We start from the raw sequence: 24,928 nt of genomic DNA, 5'->3' as shown, positions 1-24,928 counted from the left end.
AATATGAGTTGCCATACTGAATGCAGAGTCTACAGCCAGCTGAAACCCTGAGCATTTGAAGTTTACCTTTTAAATAAATAAATCAGTGTTGCGATTCTGTTTCATATTCAGCTAATTAAAAAAAAAAAAGTCAATGTGGCCCATCGCTACATATTAGGATGTGTAACTAAGTGCAATGTTGTACAGTGAGAGCAAATTCTAAACTCTTGGCCAGTTTATTATTCTAACAAGCAATGATATACAGACAATGCACACAAGTTCATCATCATAAGATCATAAGTCCCACAATGCATTTTCCTCACCTCATCTGCTCAGGAACCTTACTATGTAGATTCCACAGAACACAGGAGTCATCCATTATGGAAATGAGGGGCCACACACACTGGCGCTTGACTCCCAGTTCCTCCAGGCGGTTACGCTCCAGCTCTAAGTTATGGTACGACAACTCTTTAATTAGGAATCTTGAAGCACCTGAAGGAGTGAAAATAATTGTTGTGTTGATGGGCAGATTAAGACATTTACCCTTAGGACGGAGACACACGTGGAGATTTATCTTCTTCAAGCGACTAATCTTCCCGAACTGCCTTCCCGCTGGCTAGAATCTTAATCGCCGACGGGGTGGCACTTGGAACGCTTAGGTGACTTCGGAAAACAAAGTGATCCGAGTGCCATCTAGCCAGCGATTTAGAGTCTAGCCGGCAAGAAGGCAGTTCAGATTAGCTGCCTGAAGAAGAGGCGATTTGTCAACGGGCGACTAAATCACCCCGAATCTCCATGTGTGTCTCTGCCCTTACACAACAGTATAAATGCCTCTGCATCTCAAGGAAAGCTTGTGACCGAGCCCATGCCACTTATATTTAAATAACTGAGTGATCTACCAATCCATCTGTCTAAAAAACCTTAGTGGTTTCAGGGGGGCTGTCTGTTGTGTTGAGGACAGGCAAACTCATATTATTACTGAACAGATAATAATGAATGTGGATGGGCAGTTCATGATCTCCGTGTTCAATGATACAATTGATCATCACATCTCATGGTGTAGGCCAGTTTTAGCATTATCTGCATGAGGGTGAGGTTGTGGAGGAGGATGAGACAGCTAAGATCCCCTGGATAAAGCACCCATTTCTTCAATCCTCCAAAAATCTGGCAGAATACTGCAGCTACAAGATGGATACTCCTACATCCACTTACTGCCTTCAAGTGTCTCTTCAAGGTCTGTTGCCAGGTAATCAAACAAATGTATATGAACCTGATGGCACTTTTCACAGAAGAAATAAAAAAAACATTTTCCACTGTACTTATTAGATGATAATACACGGTTGCAAATATCCAAAGCTGAGCCAACACACCAGAATAACCACATATGCTAAACTACAACCTAAACCATAGTTTCCTATTATGATAACATATATTACTGTGAAACACTGACCTGCTCCAGCATTGTTAAACATCCCGGGCAGCACCAGCATGATGTGGTTGGACCAATATTTCCGGTATAGTGGCATTTCATATTCTTTGACGACCATGATGTGCAGATGGCCAATGCCTTCCATAGCATGGTATAGATTTAGCAGTCCGTGTTCATGGCGGCCACTAGAAGGTGTAAAAATCGGGCTCTTCACCATGTTTGGGTTTTGCTTAAGGAAGAAAGAAATGAACATTAGACATAAGTATGTTGAGAGGAGGTTTGCAATATCAGAGGCCGAGCAAATGCTGAATTGGCCATTTGTCAAGGAATGGGGGAGTCATAGAGAACTGACAAAACCCAGGATCATATAGAGAGCTGTAGCTCCTCAAGTACAAGGTTTAACTTTAACGATACTCCCTCGATAAACTACTTCTTTCCTCATTGTGCTTCCTAACAGTCTGTTGTCCACATCCTTGCAAATATTAATTAGGCAAATAGCTAATATGGTACCCAAGATACACCTGACCACAGCCTTGTTCATACAAATACCCACAGCCATGGTAATGCACAAACACAGATGCCTGATAACACGCCCATAGCCAATATTGAGTAATGTGTTATATCTACTGCACTCCCACAATTCACTCCTATGGCAATGGTGGTGCTGGCCCTCTGTTGACCCGGAAAGCTCCCTTGTGTACAGCAATTTTGGTTCACAGATCCGCACACACAAAAATGTCTCTGCAGTCGGGGACATGACCCCTCCTTTTATTGTTATATCACAGAATTGTGTGTGTGCGGATCCATGAACCAAAATTGCCATTGCCAGTATTGGACTCCTAGGGCCCACTCTCACAATAATTCAAGTTTTAAATTGTGTCAAATGGGTAAAGTTTTGATATAGGCTCACTGTAGAAAATAACTGATGGGCCGGTGGGTGGTAACTCTCCTACCCTGGGGCCCACTAGGAGATCCTGTAACCCACACCAATACAAAAAGCAGCAGTGGCATGATCACAAAGAGAATAGTATAATAAAAGTAAAACCTACTTTATCAGTCACCAAGGGAAGGCGCATGCTCTCCAAATGTTTTCCTTGTTTGCTGAAGACAAAATGGTGTTCTTTAGATTTAGGGATGATAAAGTGAAGCTGGACCTCTTCTCCCAGCATGGATGATGAGAAAGTAAAAGCGTGCAAAGTGGATTCTGGAATCTGCAAATAAAAGAAATGGTGAAATGAACACATAGCCCTTCTATCTACCTTCAAGTGTAAGTAGTTTGTACAGTAGAAATTAATTGCAGCAGTTTTAAATAGTGATTATTTCGGAAATTAACCTATGTCCTATCAATGATATGGGCTGTGTTAAATACACATTGCAGCCTACGATTATTTAAGTGCACCTGTTTCACATTCTTGTGTTTTTCATTATTTGACAATAGCCACCTGTTTGGTGCAGTCAGGTAAGACGAAAATCCCATTTATAGCCCCTTAAATTTCCGTACCTGTGATGCAGAACTGACATCCATATACTGATGGCACTGCTCACAGTGATGAAATGTATTGTAAGCTGCATATTTAGTCAACATCATTGAAACAGTCTCCCTTTGCCTTGGTTCCTCAAGCTTGATTTCAACTTTGGAGTCTGTACAGGGAGAACAATGCTTTCCTATTAAAGCTCCATAGGTTTATTCTCACAAACTGTATCAACACTTTACATTCATGTGAAAAAGTAAGCACAGGCCATGCCATGTTAATTTTAGCATAAGTGGACATAAATCAATATTTTATCTTCAGTCCAAAAGCATCGTACATGAGCAAATAAGACCCACTAATTTGTACTTTTATACAGAATCATCTCCTAAATGTGCACAAGATCAAGGTACCTGGTTTCCCGTGGGAGTTGCGCTCTGTATACAGCGGGCTGATGTGTCGATACTTTGGATCATGCACAGTCACATCAAACTGCATTTTGCTAAAGACTTCAATGTCAGGCCATTGGCTGAAGTCAGGCGGCGAGACTTCATCTATCTCACTCTCCTCAACTGCAACAACAGAAAAAGACAGACCTTTTGAGAGTTTTACCGAGAAAGACAGCATTCTGGAGACTTTTCAAAATAGATTTTTCTGATAATAACACATGGGGGCTCATTTATAAAGTTTGCACATGGAAAATGTTTTGCACAGTGAACATATATGCCCTGTGTATGGTTATATTTATAAAGCTGGATAAGAGTGATGTATTCAATGTGCAAACAGAATTGCACAGGATACACAGTAGATTACAGATAAATTCTAAAGAATCTCATAGTATACTACAGAGCTTATCTGTTATCTGCTGTGTATCCTGTGCCTGTTCTCCTTTTTCAGCTTTGAATGGGTGCCCCCATGTATACACAGCAGCTTGTTTAAATAAACTATAGTTTCTGAAGCAATCACACCAGCATAGAGCAACAGTACATTATATTTTCATTACTTTAATCACTTATATTTTCTGGTGTTACTGTTCTTTAATTGGTAATAAACTGTAAAGTGAGCCCCTCATCTGATGCATTTCAACATAACATAAAGAGTTCATTATGCAGAAGGTTTAACTGAGAGAATCTGCCTAAATACCTTTTCCTGCTCCAACAAATTCTCTAAGAATTACAATAGGGGATAAAATTAGAATGTCCGTCACTTAGGCATATGTGCAGCATTTATTAGAAAACAATAATCAGACATAGCACAAAATGTATTTTTGGGCATATACAAAACATAAGTATATTGTACCTTTAATACCACATCTGTCTGTCACAGAATCTTACCTGCATTTATTTCCTGCTCGTCATAGACATCCACCTCCAGAAGGCGAATAAGCATGCGGTAAAGGATTCGGAGGAACTGTAAGTAGGCACCAGTTTTTCCCACCTGCACAGTAAAGAAAGCACAATTAGCACCGAAAAGCCAAATATGAATTATTATCTGCCTGTACAACCAGTCATTACAAAGACACTGAACCTGGCAGTTCCAAAGGTTTACACAGCTTTTATGTAATTTTATATAATATAATATTATATGGGGCGGAGTTCTATAAGCCAAGGCCTTGCAAGGTATTTTTGGCGTGTTTTTAAGAAACAGATGTTAATTATACATCAACCATTTGCTGAACACTCTCTCGTACAACTATTCATTGCGTATTCAACTATACAGTATCTGTAGGTGTTGGCAACCCTAAGTTATTACGTGGTTATCAGTATTAAATTCAGTATGATCGTGTTCTTGTCCTAAGATAGGGTGTCGTAACAAAGTACAACGTAAATGGAGGAAATGAGAATGATAGTACAGGTATGGGACCTGTTATCCAGAATGTTCGGGACCTGGGGTTTTCTGGATAATGGATCTTTCTGTAATTTGGGTCTTCATGCCTTAAGTCTACTAGAAATTAATTTAAACATTAAATAAACCCAATAGGCTGGTTTTGCTTCCAATAAGGATTAATTATATCTTAGTTGGGATCAAGTACAAGCTACTGTTTTATTATTACAGAGAAAAAGGAAATCATTTTTAAAAATGTGGATTATTTGGATAAAATGGAGTCTATGGGAGACAGCCATTCCGTAATTCGGAGCTTTCTGGATATTGGGTTTCGGGATAAGGGCTCTTACACATGTACTTTGTCCTGTGACTACATGTAAGACCTTAAATCCACAGATGCTTGCAGTTGGGCCATTAACTAAATAAATGGGTTGTAGGTCTATAGCAGAGTCTAAAATGAGATTTAAGATCACTTTAGGTTCCATATCACACAATCATGACATAATTAGATTGAACCTATGCCACACTATGAAGAGTCTGATAGCTCTGTACACCATTATGGTTTAATGGGAATTTCAGCAACACTAGGACAAAAATAAAAAACGTGTGTATGTGTTTCTTGGAATGATTCTAAAGACATATGGGCAGATTTCTTTGAGTTTCATTTGGAGGCACGGCCAGTGGTAATGACCTGTGGAGGTCCAGTTAAAAGCAGACGTCGCGGGTGGGCAGTGCTCAATCCATTAGGCTCACTGGTGTTAGTAGAATCCGCATGGTGCTGCTTTGCTGTTGTCCATTGCCTGTAGTACAACGATTGGTCTTCAGTACTCAAATCATTGGAAATTGGAGGCCTTATCGTTCTCAGCCAAGAAACATCGGCATGAGGCAAAAGAGAAATTGTAGTAGGTGTGCGGCCACTTTTTTGTGTATCAAGAAGGTTATAGGTGGCCTTGGAGAGGATGACAATACGAGGCAGGGCTAGATGCAAAGTCTCTCTTCCTGATTGGTCATTCCATTTAAAAGTCTGGGACGATGGTGGGGATAATTTAGTAGTGCTACTAGCCATTTGGCTTCCCAGTGAGTCACACTCAGGCTTGCCAAGATCACTGGCAGTGGAATTTGGATATGTGCCTTCATCCACAGTGCTGTTTGCCACATTCTGGAAGTTAAAGGCCAGCGGTTGCCGCTGAGAATCATCTGCAGCACTTGATGAGCTGACCCCATTCTCAGCAATGGAACCTGGAACAAAGAAAAGGCTTTCGTTTTCACATGGCTTTTCGTTTTCATTACATGGCAAGAAGACCATAACAGTTCACAAAATGAAGGAAGGGGGCTTATGTTCATATTAACATGTGCACACTGGTATTTGAGGCAATTTTTATTGGGTTCCATATATTTTGTCTATGGCAAAATAAACCCTTTAAAGGGATACTGTCATGGGAAAAAATGTTTTTTCAAAATGCATCAGTCAATAGTGCTGCTCCAGCAGAATTCTGAATTGAAGTCCATTTCTCAAAAGAGCAAACAGATTTTTTATATTTAATTTTGAAATCTGACATGGGGCTAGACATATTGTCAGTTTCCAAGCTGCCCCCAGTCATGTGACTTGTGCTCTGATAAACTTCAGTCACTCTTTACTGCTGTACTGCAAGTTGCAGTGATATCACCCCCTTCCCACCCTACCACAACAACAGGACAATGGGAAGGTAACCAGGTAGCAGCTCCCGAACACAAGATAACCGCTCCCTGGTAGATATAAGAACAGCACTCAATAGTAAAATCCATGTCCCACTGAGACACCTTCAGTTATATTGAATAGGAGAAACAACAGCCTGCCAGAAAGCAGTTCCATCCTAAAGTGCTGGCTCATTCTGAAAGCACATGACCAGGCAAAATTAACGGAGATGGCTGCCTACACACCAATATTACAACTAAAAAAATACACTTGTTCGTTCAGGAATGATATTTTATATTGTAGAGTGAATTAATTGCAATGTAAACAGTGTAATTTAGAAATAAAAACAGCATCATAAAAATCATGATAGAATCCCTTTTAAGTATAATGTCTAATTAGGATGCAACAAAGTTTTTAAGGATGATTTTATTATTTGGACGTATCCAAAAAGGATCTGATTCAGCACATCCCAATTAGCAGCAGTGAAACAAACCTGAAGTTCCAGTCACGGCACTGCTGTTACTCTGGGGTCGATCCAGATCGATATAGAGTTCATCAGAGTCATTCCCACTGGTATTGCCCTTGTCTGCTTCCTTTTCACTGAGGTCCAGAACAGTCATGGGTTCTCTTACAACCTCTTTAGAGACATAGCAGCAAGCCAAACCTACTTCTTGTTCTAAGGCCGTCCGAGTTAAAAAGCTTGAATCAATAAGCCTAAGGTCACAATATTTTAGAGATCTAAATGGAAACAGAGTATTGGTCAGTTTCAGAATCACCGTAATAACCAATACATGAAGTACACAGTTTTATGCATACTCTCTGTGTACCTTGGGAATGTTTCTCCAAAAGGATCTTTGCCAGCAACAATTACAATGCAAGGGAGTCCTTCAAGATCCAAAAAGGTTCTTGGAAACCATTCTTCTTGATCGTATCCTCTCCAAAACTTAAAGTCAATACAGAAATGTAAATTTACAAGAAAGAACATTGTCTTCAGTATATCAAGTCATAAATGTACAATGCTGAGGTCACAGTCTGATTTAAATGTAGAAAACATATTATTCCCCTTAAAAGAGCACATATATTTAGAGGGACTGGGAGAGCAAGTTTTTCTCAGTGATGTGCATGTTGTAACTTTAGGGACTCTAAACTGGAAATTCTTGCCCATCTATCTATGGTAGTAATTTTACTTTACTCACCTTTAATCGAGTCACAAAGTGCTTGGAAATAATGAGCTCTGACGCAGGGTTCCCAAGGATGACTTCAAAGCGATATTGCAAGCCAAGCTTGTCTCTCACTTCCTGAAGCCTTTCCTTTGCCAACATGGCCAGTTGCACGGAAGGGACTCGGATTATGAGCATGTGTCCTCTTCCACTCTTGTCCTTTGCTGGAGAGCTGAGGAAGTCATCCATGATACTTAGTGTCTCTGGTGTGATATGATCTCTCAGTGATGCCATGGTTGTAAGGGCCATCAGTGCTTCGGAATACTGCTGGATAAGGAGGTAGCATCGTATCACCATGCTGTGAAGTCTGGGGTACCTGGGATTTGACCATACATAAAATAAAGTCAGAGTCTGCACAAAGAGTCAAAGAATCATTCAGCTTGTAACATTAAGTTACATCATATCTGCAATTTTGGCATGGATACAAAATTTTGCTTAAAAACACTTTAAGTTAAATTTAATAATTGTTTTTCTTCAGAGGTCTGGAGAGCTCGACAATTTAAATGAATCCATCTTGGATATGGGAAGCTTTATCTTTCATATAAGGGCTTGGGGCAGTAATCGTATTGTCCCAAATGCAGGAATGTGAACCTTTTCCATTATCTTTGGAACTGTCCCCACATTACTCCAGTTTGGCAACATTTAAGAGACTTTATTTGCTCTAAGTTGAAAATAAACTTACCGTAGCTCTTTTCCCGGTTTAAGCCATTTAAAACATTGGTTTTCATTGGGTAAACACTGTAATTCTAACCCCCATATGAATTTAAATGTAATTTTCTGCTTTATGGCGGCTACCAAAAAGGCCCTATTTCTGTTTTGGATTTCCACCCTCCATGAAAGATATTTTAACACAATTAAACCAGCTGTGCTGGCAAGAGGCTATAACAACTAGATCAGAAGAACCACATCTTAAACTCCGGTTTACTAATAATTGGTCTCTTTACTTTGATCAAGTAGACTCTAGGCATAAATCTAACATTTTAGAGTTGTTACAGGTCTAACAATTTTATTTATTGGGCAGCTTAGTGGCTCTTTATTATAATAGTTATTTGGCTTTGGTAATTCCACCATGCGAGATCTGTTTTTATTTTGGTTTATATCTATATAATTATTATATTTTTTGTGATGTTAACTGCATGACATGCATTTATGAATTCTTATCATGCTTTACATGATCGTTTAAAATGTAAATCTTTTATGCTTTGGAAAACCCAATAAAAATGAGGCAAAAAAATAAAGAAATACTTTAACTGTCATTTTATGGGGCTTTCTTGAAAAGCAATGCCACTGAGAATAAATGATAACAGCTTAGTATGTTTCCAAGAATCAGTGCAGACAAGAAAATGCGGACATGGACCTTGCACAGTAAAGGTGGCCTGGCCAGCTTCACTCTCATTTACCAACCAAGGCTACATGTATAAGTCATTTAGCATCAAATTATGAAACTACTACTATCAATAACAGGTTGCCTATCTAAACAGATAATTTGATCTGGAGTGCATCCAATGGTGATGCTTATTTTCCTGCTTCCCAGTTCCTTTGAGTCAATTTCTACACAGGCAGAGGAAAAGGCTATTGTGCCACTGGTCTAAAGGCTTGTGTGCTAAAATATTGATCAGTTGATATGGTACAAACAAAAGCGATTAATATCATGACCAATCATCAAACAAACACTGTTCCATTCTTACCTTTCTAAGAGGGTGTTGACCATCTTTTCAAATGTCTCATCACTGCGCAGAAGAGGACTGGTAATCCCCCACTGAAGAGATTTGCTGTATTCATTAATCCCAAAGTAAAGCTTTTGTTCACTGGTTACTTCCTCCTTTAGCAAAAATCAGGGCAGAAATGAAATACATTTTTCATAAGGAACAAATAAAATTCAGTGTTATATTATGGCGCTCATAGATTGCCAACTTTGTACAATATCCAACCAATCAAGGGCAGATGAACAGAAAAGTAGAAATGAATAAACGCTGCTCATTTCACATACTCATCACCAATGCACCACACACTGGCAGACATGATATATCTGTAGATTATATTTCCAAACAGACCCAATTCCCAAACTGAACATTATCTATAGTATGATGATATTGGATTGGATCAGCGGGCCATGATAAACCTAATAGAAATCTTATAACTTAATATGATGTTATCAGCACGTGTATGGACAGCTTAAACAATAAACACACTTCGTTTATCTAGAGAGATGAACATTTTTACCTTAACTTTCCCTACACAGAACAATTGTTAAAGAACTAGGGTGAGATAATAAAATAATTTTCTTACAGCAGTGTCAGCTTGAATCCAGTGAACCTCATTACAAGGGCTGATTTTGGACTGTTGGGTTTGTAAGGCATATGGGAAAGAGCTGACTTGGAGCACAATGAGGTTCTGGGATTCTTGCACTTCTCGGCTATTGATGATGCGGTCAGACAAGGAAACAGCAGGTTCTCCATGGGGAAGGGTTCCAGAAGTACAACTGAAAACAGAAAAGGTTTAAAGGAAGGACATGCAATAAATGTTAAAAAAGGTGATGCATAATGTATCATCTTGCTTATTGCAGGTAACAGTGCAAATAAACCAGCACTTTCAGAAAGAATCTATGGAGGAAAAGTTTTAATTAAAATGCTTTCTGTATCTAGAAATGCTTTGGATCACCAGCTAACTCTGCCATAAAATGTGTATACGCTGCCACAGGCTTAGCAGCCAAATGCCCTACAAGCAACAGGGTATAGTGGAAGGGGTTAATGTCACCTGAGGAAGGGCACTGGACTTTGATACAGTTATCTGGTGCAACGGATGAGAGAAAAGCTCTTGTTCCTGGATACTAACCTTGTTACATCCACATGACAATTGTCGTGTACAAGGACAAACAAAGTGTATGGGTTTTGTTTCACCCTCTTCATGAAGGCATCAAATTTGGCATGAACTTCCCCATCAAGCCTGAGCACATATTTATCTGCTTTCTGATGCGTTGTTGTTGTTTCTTCTAGGCCCAGGTCTGATAGAACCCCTGGCAAAGGAATGGCATGCAGGCACACAATTAGAAATGAAATGGTAAGAAAGAATGTGGAGGAAATAACTTGGGGGGTGGGGCATAGAAACTTTATACAAGACAGCTGTTATAGATGAAATCGTTCACAAAGATTTTTTTTTTTGCAAACATGCTGTTAACCCTTAAGGCCAATAGATACTCAAATTCAAAAATTCAATAAAATCTTCAGAACTGCTTACTCAGCATATGACCTACAAGTATGTGTAGTATCCCCAGAAGTATAAATAGACACTTTACCTGACAGTCTAATCCTCCAGATGGTCTGCTGTAATAAGACTTCCGAACGAGGGACCACAATCATAAAGTCAACTTTGCTGAATCGCCCCAAATCAAGGCTCTGGCTTCCGCTGTCTGCAATTGCACACACTTGGGACAAAAGTTTTCGCGCTATCAATAGCTGAGACTGATATATGTGGAAACCTTCTGAATCCCAACCTGAAAGACAAGAGGTAATGGACTCAAGGTGCTGGTCAAACACTAAATACAAGGAATGCCCTTAGTAAGCAAGTGCTAGATCTCATGTGCAGCCAATATAAGATGTTAGTGAACCAAGTGCTTTGTCTGGACAGCATACCGGAAGGGAATCTTTTTTCAGAATCTAATAGTAATACATCAGAATCACATGCAGCACAGCCAAAGAAAGATATTTACGTCCCCAAATAAAGGTTTTGCTGGTGTAAACAGTTCATTTGCCAAATTAGTTCAGATAATTAATAACAACTGAAAATATTGTCAGGCAGCAAAAAATATGCAGAGGAGATATGTTTGATAGCCCCCCTTTTTTTTTTATAAATGGTGGTTCTTCTTTAAAGGGGTTTTGTTCACCTTCCAAACACTTTTTTTCAGTTTAGTTGTTTTTGGATTGCTCACCGGAAACAAAGACTTCAATTGCTTTCCATTTTTAATTTTTTTATAGTTTTTCCTAAATTGAAGTTTAACGTTTAATGTTCCCGTCTCTGGTGTTTCAGTCTTGAGGCTCAGTAATCCAGGTGCAGATGCTGAGCAATTCCAATTTTGCAACATTTTTTTGATACATTTACAGTATCAGCAGCATCTCTGGAATATTATATTATATATTTATAACAGCTGCCTCTAATGAAACTCAGTGATTATACTCAGCAGGCAGAAAGATAACAAATGTATCAACTAAATGTATAAATTTAGAACAGTTAAGGGTTAGTTCACACGAGGAGATTTGGGGAAATTTTGTCGCCTGGCGACTAATCGCCTATTCTTCTGGGCGATAATCTCCCCGAACTGCCTCTGCATTTCTTCCCATCCGCTATAATGAAAATTCGTCTGCGCTAAAGCACACGCGGTGCTGCATTTTCTGAAGTGGCCTGAAGTTGCCTCACGAGGAGATTGTCGCCCAGAAGAAAAGGAGATTAGTCGCCAGGCAACAAAATCTCCTCGTGTGAACTAACCCTAAAGGAGCAGGTGACCTTCCCTCCAAGAGCCGCTTTAGAAGGTGAAAACTGAAACTTTACACTTCAATATTAGAAAAATGGTCACAAATAGAAAATAGAGAATTGGAAAAAGTCTTTTTTTCGGGCAGAGACACACAGGTAGATTCGGGAAGATTAGTCCCCCGGCGACAAATCTCCTCTTCTTCGGGCCGACTAAACTCCCCGAACTGCCTTCCCGCCGGCTAGAATGAAAACCTCTAGCGGGATGGCACTCGAAACAAAGTGCTCCGAGTGCCATCCCGCAGGCGATTTTCATTCTGGCCGGCAGGAAGACAGGGAAGGCAGTTTGGGGAGATAAGTCGCCCGAAGAAGAAGAGGTTTGTTGCCGGGAGACTAATCTCCCCGAATCTGCCCGTCTCTCTGCCCTTCTGGTGAACAATCTGAAAACAACTAAACTGGAAAAAGTGTTTGAAGGTGAACAACCCCTTTAAAAAATATTTTAAATAACACAGAGCAGGTGATGATGTTATTCAATGGCTTTCTATTTTTTAAATATTTTTCTAAGGTTTAAAAAATGAAAATGTTTTCTGGTCTCAGGTTCTCTATTCTCTGACTCAAGTTGCCGACTTTCTTACTGCTATAATTTCACACAATTGTTTCTCAGCAGCTTCAGTTCAGTTCTGAGCATGCTCCCTAAGCTCCCCAAGACTTTAGCTCCCCAAGCTTTTCTATAATCTTACACAGAACAACTGTTAAAAACAATGCCGCTTTCCTGATGCGGCTGAAAAATGCTTTCATAACTTGTGAAAGAAGCAAATATAAAAAAATAAAAACATTTTGCAAAATTAAAGGGGTTGTTCACCTTTCAGATAACTTTTAGTATGATGTAGAGAATGATATTCTGAGATAATTTGCAATTGGATTTAATTTTTTATTATTGAAGGTTTTTTAGTTATTTAGCTTTTTATTCAACAGCTCTTCAATTTGTATTTTAAGCAATCTGGTAACTAGGGCCGAAATTACCCTAGCAACCATGCATTGATTTGAATAAGAGACCCAAATATGATTATGAGAGAGTCTAAATAGAAGGATCAGCAATAAAAAGTAGCAATAGCAATACTTTGAAGCATTACAGAGCATTTGTTTTTTTAGAAGGGGACGGCGACGCCCGTTTGAAAGCTGCAAAGAATCAGAAGAAAAAGACAATTAACTATAAAAAATAAATAATGAAAACCAATTAAAAAGTTGCTTAGAATTGGTCATTCTATAACATACTAAAAGTTAATTTCAAAGGTGAACAGAAAAAAACAGAAATCAGCTAGAAAGATTTATTTTAGGATATACTATTTTTAAATAATATATTTGGTAAAGCCAAATATATGATATAAAAAGATATGAGCCAGTAGTGCATATTCAATCAATAGAAAAGTAATAAGCATTATGTGGTTTGGGCTAGCTTGCCATGTAATAAAACGTTCCCAAATGGATAAAAAAAGATGTAAAAAGTTGGGATTTGTTACCTCTCCCTTGGGTGGGGGTCATGCTTCCTGCTTCCTGAGATGAAACACATTCTTTCACATCCCCGTTAAAAGGGACCACTACATGGTCTGCTCTTTTCTGTTGTATTCTCTCCAGTAACTTGTCTAAATCATCACCTGATTAGATAAAAAGATATATGAGCTAGTCACATGAGTATAAACTGCATATAGATACTTCCTAATTTAAATATAGCAATGGCTTATAAACCAAACGGTACACTTTTAGGAATACAAATACAATTCAATAAATATAATACAAATATTAAATGGATAACACATGTTTCTTATAGTGAATCCTACTGCTGAGCTGGCCATACATTTTATTCTTTACTGGTCTGGCCAGTTCAACAAATAAATGTATTTTTATCCAGTCTGGCCTTCTGTGTGAGGGATGGAACCTATGTAACCCAAATCTGGGCCAGCAGTTGGATCAAACATGATATCAGCCAGATGCTACTGTACTGTACTATGTAAAGGTGAGTAACAGGCCATCGTGCTCAGAGACAACCCCAAACACCTGAGAGATGGCAAACAAAATTAAATACAGGTATGGGATCCATTATCTGGAAACCCAGTGTCCAGAAAGTTGTGAACGACAGATTTTCCCATGGACTCTATTTTAGCCAACAATTTCCTTTTTCTAATTAATAATAAAACAGCACCTTGTACTTGATCCTAACGGAGATATAATTAATCCTTATTGGAGACAATACCAGCCTATTGGTTGTTTTTTTTTAAAGGGGAACTATCGCGAAAATGAAAATGTAATATAAGCTTCAGCATACTGAAACAAGAAACTTTCTAAATACAATTAATTAAAAAATTCTGCATTGTTTCTGAAATCAAGTTTATATTCACTATCCCTCTCTCAGCATCTGTTTCTCTTCATTCTGTCTTCATTCAGGAGTTGGGTTTCATATAATCATTGACAGTTAGATCCAATATATATTATAGGGGGCCTAGAAGATGTATTTGAGCTCACTCTTTTAAAATCACCAGAAATCCTTTCTCTCTACATGCAGAATTTGTGCAAAAGGCAATTATTTTGTTAGATTTTGTTGTACTGGAATCAGTTATTAATCTGCTAGGAAAGGGAGCCCCCCTATAAGATATATTGGATCATTCATCTGACACCCAACTGCTGCATAAAGACAGAATGAAGAGAAACAGATGCTGAGAGAGGGATAGTGAAGATAAACTTGATTATTTCAGAAACAATGCAGAATTTTTAATTGATTTTATTTAGAAAGTTTCTTATTTCAGTATGAGGAAGCTTGTATTAAATTTTCATTTTCGCGATAGTTCCCCTTTAATGATTAAATGATTTTCTAGTAGACTTAAAATATGAAGCTACGGTATGAAGAATTACGAAAGATCCATTATTCGGAAAACCCCAGGTCCCGAGCATTATGGATAACAGGTCCCATACCTGTACATAAAAATAAAATAATGACGGACCCATTGGCAAGTTTGGGGCTTCCACAGCCTACTCATTTACTGGACAAATGTTGCCACTGTGTATAAATGATGTAAGAATGACTTCCATATAACATCCCAGGCAGATATCGCCATGAATAGAAATCCCATGGATACAGTATAGCAATCATAGCACTTACCTAGAGATGTGCTCTTGAAATGAGAAGCCAGGAAGTTGACTTTGCCAGTGATAAGTTCATAGCTGATCTCCTTCAGAAACTCACTAGTGGTCAGCATGCTCTCTGCAAGAACTCGTGACTGGTACTTGCCTGGAACAGTTACACATTCACGTAAGTGCTATTCACTGAAGGAGAACTTAAGCCACGTTAATAATTAGGGATGCGCCGAATCCACAATTTGTGATTCGGCCAAATCCTCCATGAAAGGTTAGATCGAATACTGAACCTTAATTTGCAAATGAGGGTCGGAAAAGGAAAAATTGGGAATTTTTTTTTGCTTCCTTGTTTTGTGACAAAAAGTCATGTGATTTCTCTTCCAGTCTCTAATTTACATATGCAAATTAGGTTAGGCTAGGCATTAGGTTACATATGCAAATCGGTTAGGCCAGGCACAAGAATTCGGCCAAATCCCGAACCAAATCCTGGATTCAGTGCATCCCTATTCATAATATTCTGAATGCAGATTGCTTATAGGATTAGTAACACACATATCCCCTTTCTGCTAAGGAGCTGCAACTTGTTTATGAACTTTATTTTGCTGTGCTTCATCTTACCGTTTTGCCAGGTATACCCTGCTCCTTTTCATCTGCATTATGAGAGTTACCAGGCACTATGATCCTACACTGATCAATAAAATGAAAACTGCACACGTGCAAATGAATCAATGATGTAACACTGCCAAAAATCTCTCTATCACACAAATAGCAGCCCCTGCACTGTGCTGAAATACCAAGGTTTGGTAGCATTAACTGTATCCCGGTGGATAGGATATTACCCCACATATCCCCCTGAAACGCCATTATCATCATGCTTGGTGGCCTTTAGTATCTAGAGCATGTTGTAGTCAAAAGCACTTCAAGTAGACAGGAGCTTCCAAAAAGTGATAAAAAACCTAGTTGATGAGCAATACCAGTGGGCATTAATCAGGCATAAAAAGTCAGGTTATTTAGTTACATGCCATGTAATACCATGTTCTTTCCCCATAAAGGTCATAATGGCAAGATGTTTGCTTTATCATTAATGGGCTGATGTGAATGGCTCAGCTGACGGGAAAAGCTCAGATCTCGCCATGAGAACAAACAGAAAAGAACACCAACCTTTTAAAAGTCATGCTGCCATGACATGTACTCACTGAAAAAAGGTCATGTACTAAGTAAAGCTCAGGAGGCTGAGAATTTAGTTTAGTTTGGTAGCACTCTCCCAGGATATCAACCTTCCTATTTATTTGCCAAGAACCTTTCCACTTCCGTCCGCAAACAAGAGTGACTGTACAGCCACCAAACAGTAGCCCATATCTCAAATAATGCAAAGTTGTCCCCATACTTATAACTCACCCCAAAAATTATGCTTCCACTCTAATTATTTCAAATTGCTAAATAATCAATCAAATACTCATACATTTACACACACACACATCATCAACTCAAGAAAGAGAAGAGCATTTTACATACTTTTTGAGCTCATACAGAAATATATCCAAAAATGTCTTAAAAGCCACACTGCTGCCCATACAGCGGTAAATGGCATTAACCCAAAATCCTGTTCTAACCAATGTTCAGGATACAACCATTAAACACCCATATGGAGTCAACCTGTTCATCATACAATTATTGGAGCCATTTGAGGTCTATATCTACTGAAGCAGGCAATACGGCAGTTCAAAACCATATGAATAAAGTGAAGCAACAGAAAGGAATCTGTGTATAACCTAAAATATACTGAAAATTGATTTTGTACACTGGAGTAATTTAAGGTAGTTTGCATTGCTTTTGTTATTCAAATTATTGAAAGACAGCCTTGAGCCCACTAAGCTATTTGCACAAAAACCCAAAAGGTTGGACATGTTTAAAGGACACATTGAAGGGATTGGCACATACCAAAAAAAGCATCTTAAACATTGATATTATTTTGAGAAGTCAATTTAGTCAATGACTTACCCAGTGCTAACACGCAGAATTCATTGCCCCGCACCTTTGAAGAACAAATTGCTACTACATAGTCAGGGAGTTTCTGCTGTTGTTTCATCTCACTGAGAGATCTTAGGGTCTCAGAAATGCCTTCTGCCAGGGAATTCTGGGTAATGAGCACATGGACCAAGTCTTGAGAAACACTGGCTGACAGCCGGGCAAGCCACGGTAACTGAGCCTGTGAAACCTGAAAGGCTGCAGAGGACGTCTGAGAGGAGCGGTCTTTATAATTGAAATCCTGCAGAGCTCTCAGCACGATCTGCTCAAAGACTTCACGGATTGGTATTTGATCAGGACCTGTATGGAAAACACCAAAAGCACTGAGTTCAAAGTACTGGTGACAGTTACCATTCAGTATAATACTATCCTTACCTTTACATTTGCTATGTCAGAGATTGACATATGCTGTATCTCTGTTTTAGCTATTCCTACCAAAGATACAACATATCACTCAGCATCTGTCCCTACTTACAGTCCTCCCTGTGTATCTGCTCATCAGGGGATCTGAATAAGGATGTAGCAATGCATACTCTCTGCTCCATATCTCTCTCTCTACACCCCCACAGCTACCCTCCAAGGATGCAGCATTTCTGCCCTACAGAGATTTCTGTCTTTCTCTCTGGCCTACAATGCCTCTATCATTTCAGCTGTCCTCTAAAAACATCAATTGGTTAATCAGAATGTTCCTTAGCAACATATAGGAAGCAGTCAATCACATTTTAGGCTAAAAAAAGGATTCAATTGAAGGTTTTACGTGTGTCGGGTGAGTTTGGGCCGAACCCGCTGCCCCATTTGCTAGTCGCCGGCAGGTTCAGGTTGAGCTCTTCTGCCTGCTCTCCCAGCCCACGACCTTACACTGCTGGCTTCTGACTTTCACCTTCCAGTTTTATTGGCACACGCCTGCCTGTCCTGCCCCTTTTGTGAAGTCATTTGCGGGGCGGGTCTATAAATGGAAAATGGAAGACGGGTGCGAGCGGATGCAGGATCAGGGGTGCATGGGTCCGGGTCGGGTGTGGGTCGAGTTTTTCTGAACCCGCACATCACTATTTTGCACAGCTTATATATTTATACAGTTTTATTTTTACACTAAACTGTTCTTTTAAAGCAGAAATAATATGCAACAGAAAACTTGTGTGTAACAGAGCACCATGGAAAGAGAAAGGTAATGAGCTGCAGCAAATGCAGAATGATAGGTACCAAAAGGTAAAATTTTTGCTGGGTGAACCAAAGAAAACAGAAAATTATTTCCCCCCAATGAGATCTCACCTAGTCGCACAAGGTACTGTATCGTCAGTAGAATCATGTTCTCCACGCTCAGGAACTGCCAACTAGACATTCCCATCAGGTCCAGCTCCTTCTTCTCGAGTTCTTGCAACTTATAGCAGTTCACTAGTAATGGGCTAACAACAAGGTCCCCCACGTTCCCATAGAAGTATGGTAAAGCCCCATAACCTGCATTACAAAAATAACAGACAAAAATGATTAACGCAGTTGAAATTATGATGTAGCCAATAGTAGAGACGAATTCCAAAGACTGATAATTATTCCTCATAATGACTTAAATTTAGATCCTGGACTCCAATATACTATTCCACTACCGTGATATAGCCTAATGTAAATGAGTAATCTCATCCGAAGATACCAAACTTGCAACCCTTAAACTGTTGTAAAGTATAGTTTGCAGAATTACCTAACAGCTTCGGGTCAACAAGGGATGCTGGAACATATAATTCATCAGCTGCAGGACAAGGTTGGAGGTGTATTCTCTTGAATCTGTTCTCTTACCTATTAAGATGACAGGTCGGATGCCAGAATTATTCAATAGATTTTCTGGAACAATCACAGTTTCACCAGCCGGAATCGGCTGAGGCTGAAAAACTCCTCCCAAAACTGGTTGTGGCAAAGTGCCTAAAATGGATCACAATAAAAACATGAGATGAGACAAAGAATAGCAAATATGTGATGACTGCAGTAACCAAAAAGGGATCACTGTTACCAGTTTGTGTGACCTGCCGGGCAGTTGGTGCGGCTGTTAACACTGGCGCTAGCACTGGAGATCCTGGAGGCCATCCTCTGTGTCTTTTCTTTGGTGGGCCAGAAAATGAAATCATTGCTGCGAGAAAGGGACATAAGGAATTATTAGAAAATGTACTTTATATAACACACACATACGTGAAAACATTTGATTTGTCTCATAATTGTTGCATATAATTTTATTATTAAAAATGATATGCAATATAATGGCATATTGATCATGCTTATGAAGTGTTAGTTTACAGACATAGTTACTAATTTGTTTTCCTACTGCTTTTTAAATCATAATTTTTTCATGTGCGTGCACATGAAAAAAAAAGCAAAACAAAGGTGAAAGAAAAAGCACTCTACATACCATGATCTCCAGCAACAAAACCAGGACTTGGAGAAGTTGAATGAGGGGTTGGCTGAGAAGGTGCAGAATTTAATACAGTTGCTCTGCTTCCACCCTGAATTCCATTGGAGATCTCCGGAGCTTGAATGGAAGGAGGAGCTAGGAAAAAAATACATTTATAATAAACATTTCATGTAATCAATGTGCGGTTTACCATCTGCAGATACAGTGTGCAGATGCCTGATTTCATAGAGTTTACCAGAATATCACACCACTCCACTTGTTAGGATTGACTACCATTTCGTAGTAAGGAAGGGGATGCAATATGAAGGTCAACCACTGAGCAAACAGCTAATCCAGTTTGATAATTAAGTCTGATTATTTTTTACTTATTTGGTCCCATAACCCAGTCCAATGAGCATTAGATATTGTTCAAAATGGAAATTGGGATGAAAGATCATGACCAGATATATAGAACCTCAGTCAGCCAGGAGCAGGGCAGGGTCCTGTCTTTCAAGCATTATGACTACTTTCCCGGCAATCCAAATGGTATAATCTGGCCATTAGTGTTTGGTCAAACAATATGTGAATGGGCCTAACGTTTGAATCATCAATAGGTTTTGGTGTTCGTGTGCGGCCAACTTTAGAGTGTACGTAGAAGAATCACCGGCACATAGGAATTCAGTTAGCAGGGCAAGCCCTTGCAACTTTATTAATGCAGTGCATTAATAAAAATGCAAGGGCTTGCCCTGCTAACTGAATTCCTGTGTGCCGGTGATTCTTCTACATACCTTGGTTGGGTGGTTGCCGATTCCCCTACCACCGAGCACCAGGACAAACTGCTTGGGTTTTGTGAGTTATGCGGTCTCTCCAATTGGCTTGCAACTTTATAGAGTGTTAAAGGAAAATTAGTAAAGTGGCCATTTTTAAGGCTTCAAGTGATAGACATTCAAGATTTTATAAATGGAGTTTAGTTTTTGGGTTATACAGTATTTTAGCAGTATAGGATAAGATGGGCTACATTTACCCTGTAGCACTGATCCCTTGATTGCAAGTGCCAAATACAAGTACGCAACATATTTTGGAAGCTGTTTGGGGGCCCCTGTAATTACTAATACACTAACTTAGGAAAGCAGAGGGCAGGAAAAGCTTCAGTCATTAAAAAACAACTTCCAGGGAAAAAATAGTGCAAAGAACACAAATTTAAACAACTGCTGGAATAACTCACGTGCAGGAAATATCTTCCCTACGATTTGCACAGGCAGGGCTAGTGGTTTCACAATTCCCTTGTTCCGTGAAAGATCCTGAGGGGTACTTGAATGAACTGCAGGGGGCACTTTGGCAGAGGGGAAAGACTGTAGATCTAAAACACATTGGTTTGGGGAGAAGGAGAAAAATAAAATATCAAATACTGATAGCTACAATGGCTTCATATTGTTTACTAATATTACAAAACAGAACCCTGAGAACCTTCTCTTAGGTGTTGGAAAAAAAGCTAAAAGGCAAAGTCATCCATGCTCCCAATCCCTCCCCCACCTTTATACAAGAGGTCAATTTATTTTAGTGTATTAAAGTTCGATACTGCTCTCTATGCTAGCAGTCTCCCCCATTTGTGTCCAAGGAAAACTATGGGAATTTACAAATGGAGGCATGGCATGATTCTGCCGTCTCCAACGTTATTACGATCTGAGGTGGCACGAATTCTGGCCATGTTTGCCTCCGTTACCTGAATGAGAAAAACTTGGTTTGTATCCATAGCAATTTCCATTTTCCAAAACTGGGATTGTGGATACAGATGTGAGTGGTTTGGGTGGTGGAATTACAGGCGGATATTGGCGACTTCGAGTTTCTGAAAAACATTGCAAAACAGTTTGGATAAAAGTTGGAATGAATTAAGATGCCCCATATTTACAATGTATGTGCCAAATTCGAAAGGTTCTTTTGATGTAAAGCATTTTACACTGCTCTGAGCTATGGTTACGTGCCTGGTGCCTGCCTCAAGTGTAATAAATAAACATAAAAAAACATAAAATCAATTCAAGAGTTTTCCATAGGAAAAGTACCTTAACAATAGATATGTAATGTCTTCTATAACTAAGGTGATAATCCCCTTTTACATGAGCAAAATTACTAGTTCCAATTTACCTTTCCAGCAGATGAGGGGACCTTTGGACAAGACTCCTTGTGATTTGGTAACAAGATAATACTTTAAGTGCTTTTGCTTTTTAGGCTGGGTTGTGAGCTTTAGATTTATGTGGTTGGAGAACTCTGTGAAGTATCGGAAACCTCTCTCTCCGCAGCCAACACAATTCCCAGAGAACCCTTCAAATAAACCATATTAGAGATAGAGAAGATTATCAAGCAGTCTATTAAAATAAACAAGGCCTACTAGATACTTTATTATATCAAATATACTTTAGGTGTGCCTGTGTAAATATTTCAGCACTGAGTAAACGTTTAACTTTCCAGGCATGGAAGCTAAATGAATATGGCTGCAATAATGTACCAAAAATGTCTTGCTGTAAAGTACTTTTTCCATTGAAGAGTAACATTGCTGAAATCTATCAAATTAACATAAATGATAAAGAAGTGGGGATTTTTTTTTTTAAAACAAATTACCTAAAAGTGCATTTTTTCCATCGTCATCAGGCAAAAATCTTTTGTCAACAGCACAGACGAGAATGTGGTCTGGAAGGCTGGGAGTCTTTGCTCCAACTAAAAGGAATCCTGCTGGAACGTCAAACTGTTCTGTGCAAAGTGTCACTAACCGCAAGTCTTTTCCTGCCTGGCAGAAACCTGAGAGAGGCAAACATTTGGGTTTAAATTCCACCTGGTTTTAGAACAGTTTTGCACATTTCCTTGGTGAGTTTCATTTGTAAGAGCTTGCAATGCAAAATCAAGAAAGGCTTTTCTTTGAGAGACAGGATTTGTTTGACTTGTGCCATGGCTCTCGGGGTATTTTCTAGGTGGATAATGTGATCCATAGCTGGGGAAACCATTAATAAATCTTCTTTAAGTTGCCTTATACATTAAACAGTGAACGGTTTTTAGCTTTGTATTTGGCAAAGCAATTGGCAGTTCTATATCAATAAATAAATTCAAGGTAATTTTAAACTATGTAAATATATATATATATATATATATATATATATATATATATATATATATGTATATTTATAAAAACGAATTACAAAGCAGAATTTATAAATGCTTAAAATACAGTAAGCTTACATGGAGGAATCCGTTTCCAAACATTAGGGGGGTTATTTACTAAACTCTGAATGCAAAAATCACAAAAAAATTGTGTTTTTTTCTAAAAAATTGGACTTTGAAAAAAAATCACAAAATTTTTCCGAATTTATTAAACCCAGAGGATGGAAAAGTCAGAATCTGAAAATCCGGCATCTCAGACCTGTTGAGGTTGAATATACCGGTAAGTCAATGGGAGAAGTCCCAATGATTTTTTCATGTGCACTAGGTTTCGTGCAATACCCCGAAGTTTTCAGAGTTTTCGGATGAAAAATCAGAAAAAATCATGAAAATCAGAAGAAAAATCGAGAAAAAAACGTGAAAATCTGACTTTTTTTCCCGCAAAGCAAATTTCCGGGAAAATTTAATAAATAAGCGCAAAAAACCTAAGTGGATTTGAGTGAAGTTTGTAGCAGAAAATATTGAGAAGTTCTGTCTTGCTTTATAGCAGGAAATCTAAATAACCTCTCAGGATCACATTGAGAGCTCCACAGGTCAAAGAAGGATCAAATTCCCTTTATACCAGCCACACGCATTCCAAACAGTAGAATGGTAAATAAAAATACAAGATGCTACACTGCTGCTTGGAATTACTAAGGCAGATTTAACAATGAGAAAGATAGAAATATGGGAGGCTCAGCTAAGGGAAAGAAAACTGATGCAATTTACTAATAAACTCTATAAATATATGATATAGGAGACTCTTGTCTGATATAATAGTAAAAGAGGGTGATTATAGTATCATTTTACTGGCAACAGTGTTCTAGTTCTGTACCATGCTAAACAAGAAGAGGGTGCCAACAAATGAAACAGAGTCAGACATGTACTGGAAGTGTAGCACTACAGCATGTTCACAGCAGCCACTTTCATCTCATTATAAAATAACCAAATAAAATGTTATAACAAATGGAGATATACCATCTATAGTGCAAGATCCTTCTGGTGCTGGTTTTTGGGCATACGGTAGAGGAGGACTGTTTGAATCTGTCATCTCATCGTCCTCATCATCCTCCTCCAGTTCAGAAACAGGCTGGCTAGTAGAAAAATCCAAACTGTCATTCTGAGTATACCGGTGCAATAGATCCTTGTCCAACTCCTCCACCTTAGGCTTTACATCAACATCTTTTAAAAAGTGAAATATTAATCAGCACCATGTCTTTCTGTACAACCATTTCAAAACCAGTGCCACAATTAAACACATAAAAAAACATATACAGTCAGTGTCGGACTGGCCCGGCGGGACACCGGGAAAAAACCCGATGGGCCCCGACCCTTAATGGGCCCCCGCCGGGCCAGTCCCCTCTGCGGATCGGAAAAAAGTATATAAATTTTTTTTTTTTTCTAGGCACCATGCAGCGTCATGTGCACGGCACCTATTCATTCAGGAACTCAGGCGTACCGATGCCTGCGCGCTCTGTGCATCATAGGGGGACAGGGGTCGGAGGGGGCCCTGGACATTAGTCCCGGTGGGCCCTGGCTCCCCCAGTCCGACCCTGTATACAGTAACACCAAAAAAGGAAAGTGTCTTAAAGTAATGACAATATAATATACTGTTTTGCTGCACTGGTAAAACGGAGTTTGCATCAGAAAGACTACTATAGATTATATAAACAAGCTGCTGTGTAGCCATGTGGGCAGCCATTCAAAGCTGAAATGGGCACTTGATGCATAGCAGATAACAGATATGCTCTGTAGTATACAATGGGTTTCTTCAGAACTGATCTGCTATCTATTGTGTATCCTGTGCTTAAATGGCTGCCCCCATGGTTATACAGCAGCTTGTTTATATAAACTATAGTTGTGTTTCTGAAGCAAACCCACCAGTTGTACCAGTGAAGGGCAACACTACATTGTATCATAATTCTTTCAAAACACTTTCATTTTTTTGGTGTTACTGTTCCTTTAACAGATACTATCTAGAGTTGCAAAGTCTGTTATCCTCAACAAACCCCCAAATCCTTTTTGATCATGGAGATCCCCCAAATCAGTTCAGTTTAGTGGAGAGATAGCATTTTTGTTGTGTTGCCCAAATTCATAACTTCCATGACCTAAGCAATATTATATCTCCAACGTATATTGATAAAAGGGAAT

At 39.0% G+C, this 24,928-nt stretch overlaps 1 protein-coding gene across 6 annotated transcripts in view; it reads right to left on the bottom strand.

The window, feature by feature from the left end:
• Positions 1 to 24,928, bottom strand: part of LOC108695263 (GREB1-like protein) — a 78,031-nt gene that overhangs the window by 9,280 nt on the left and 43,823 nt on the right. For all 6 annotated transcript variants that reach the window (XM_041567842.1, XM_041567843.1, XM_041567841.1 and 3 more), the window contains 26 exons: positions 23,756 to 23,959; positions 22,208 to 22,384; positions 21,734 to 21,910; positions 21,315 to 21,437; positions 20,817 to 20,951; positions 19,610 to 19,747; positions 19,217 to 19,333; positions 19,006 to 19,128; positions 18,487 to 18,672; positions 17,191 to 17,517; positions 15,215 to 15,343; positions 13,581 to 13,715; positions 10,892 to 11,089; positions 10,432 to 10,612; positions 9,886 to 10,078; positions 9,285 to 9,418; positions 7,573 to 7,912; positions 7,204 to 7,319; positions 6,870 to 7,114; positions 5,393 to 5,940; positions 4,212 to 4,314; positions 3,291 to 3,449; positions 2,910 to 3,049; positions 2,458 to 2,619; positions 1,430 to 1,637; positions 303 to 471 (listed from right to left, as the gene is read on the bottom strand). In XM_041567842.1, coding sequence (XP_041423776.1) covers positions 303 to 471; positions 1,430 to 1,637; positions 2,458 to 2,619; positions 2,910 to 3,049; positions 3,291 to 3,449; positions 4,212 to 4,314; positions 5,393 to 5,940; positions 6,870 to 7,114; positions 7,204 to 7,319; positions 7,573 to 7,912; positions 9,285 to 9,418; positions 9,886 to 10,078; positions 10,432 to 10,612; positions 10,892 to 11,089; positions 13,581 to 13,715; positions 15,215 to 15,343; positions 17,191 to 17,517; positions 18,487 to 18,672; positions 19,006 to 19,128; positions 19,217 to 19,333; positions 19,610 to 19,747; positions 20,817 to 20,951; positions 21,315 to 21,437; positions 21,734 to 21,910; positions 22,208 to 22,384; positions 23,756 to 23,959 — 4,867 coding nt within the window. The remainder of the gene's footprint in view (positions 1 to 302; positions 472 to 1,429; positions 1,638 to 2,457; positions 2,620 to 2,909; positions 3,050 to 3,290; positions 3,450 to 4,211; positions 4,315 to 5,392; positions 5,941 to 6,869; positions 7,115 to 7,203; positions 7,320 to 7,572; positions 7,913 to 9,284; positions 9,419 to 9,885; positions 10,079 to 10,431; positions 10,613 to 10,891; positions 11,090 to 13,580; positions 13,716 to 15,214; positions 15,344 to 17,190; positions 17,518 to 18,486; positions 18,673 to 19,005; positions 19,129 to 19,216; positions 19,334 to 19,609; positions 19,748 to 20,816; positions 20,952 to 21,314; positions 21,438 to 21,733; positions 21,911 to 22,207; positions 22,385 to 23,755; positions 23,960 to 24,928) is intronic.

This window comes from Xenopus laevis, chromosome 6S, assembly GCF_017654675.1.
Source record: "Xenopus laevis strain J_2021 chromosome 6S, Xenopus_laevis_v10.1, whole genome shotgun sequence".
Classification (NCBI taxonomy): domain Eukaryota; kingdom Metazoa; phylum Chordata; class Amphibia; order Anura; family Pipidae; genus Xenopus; species Xenopus laevis.
Note: the sequence above shows the minus strand (reverse complement) of the source record. Positions and strands in the feature narration are given on the sequence as shown.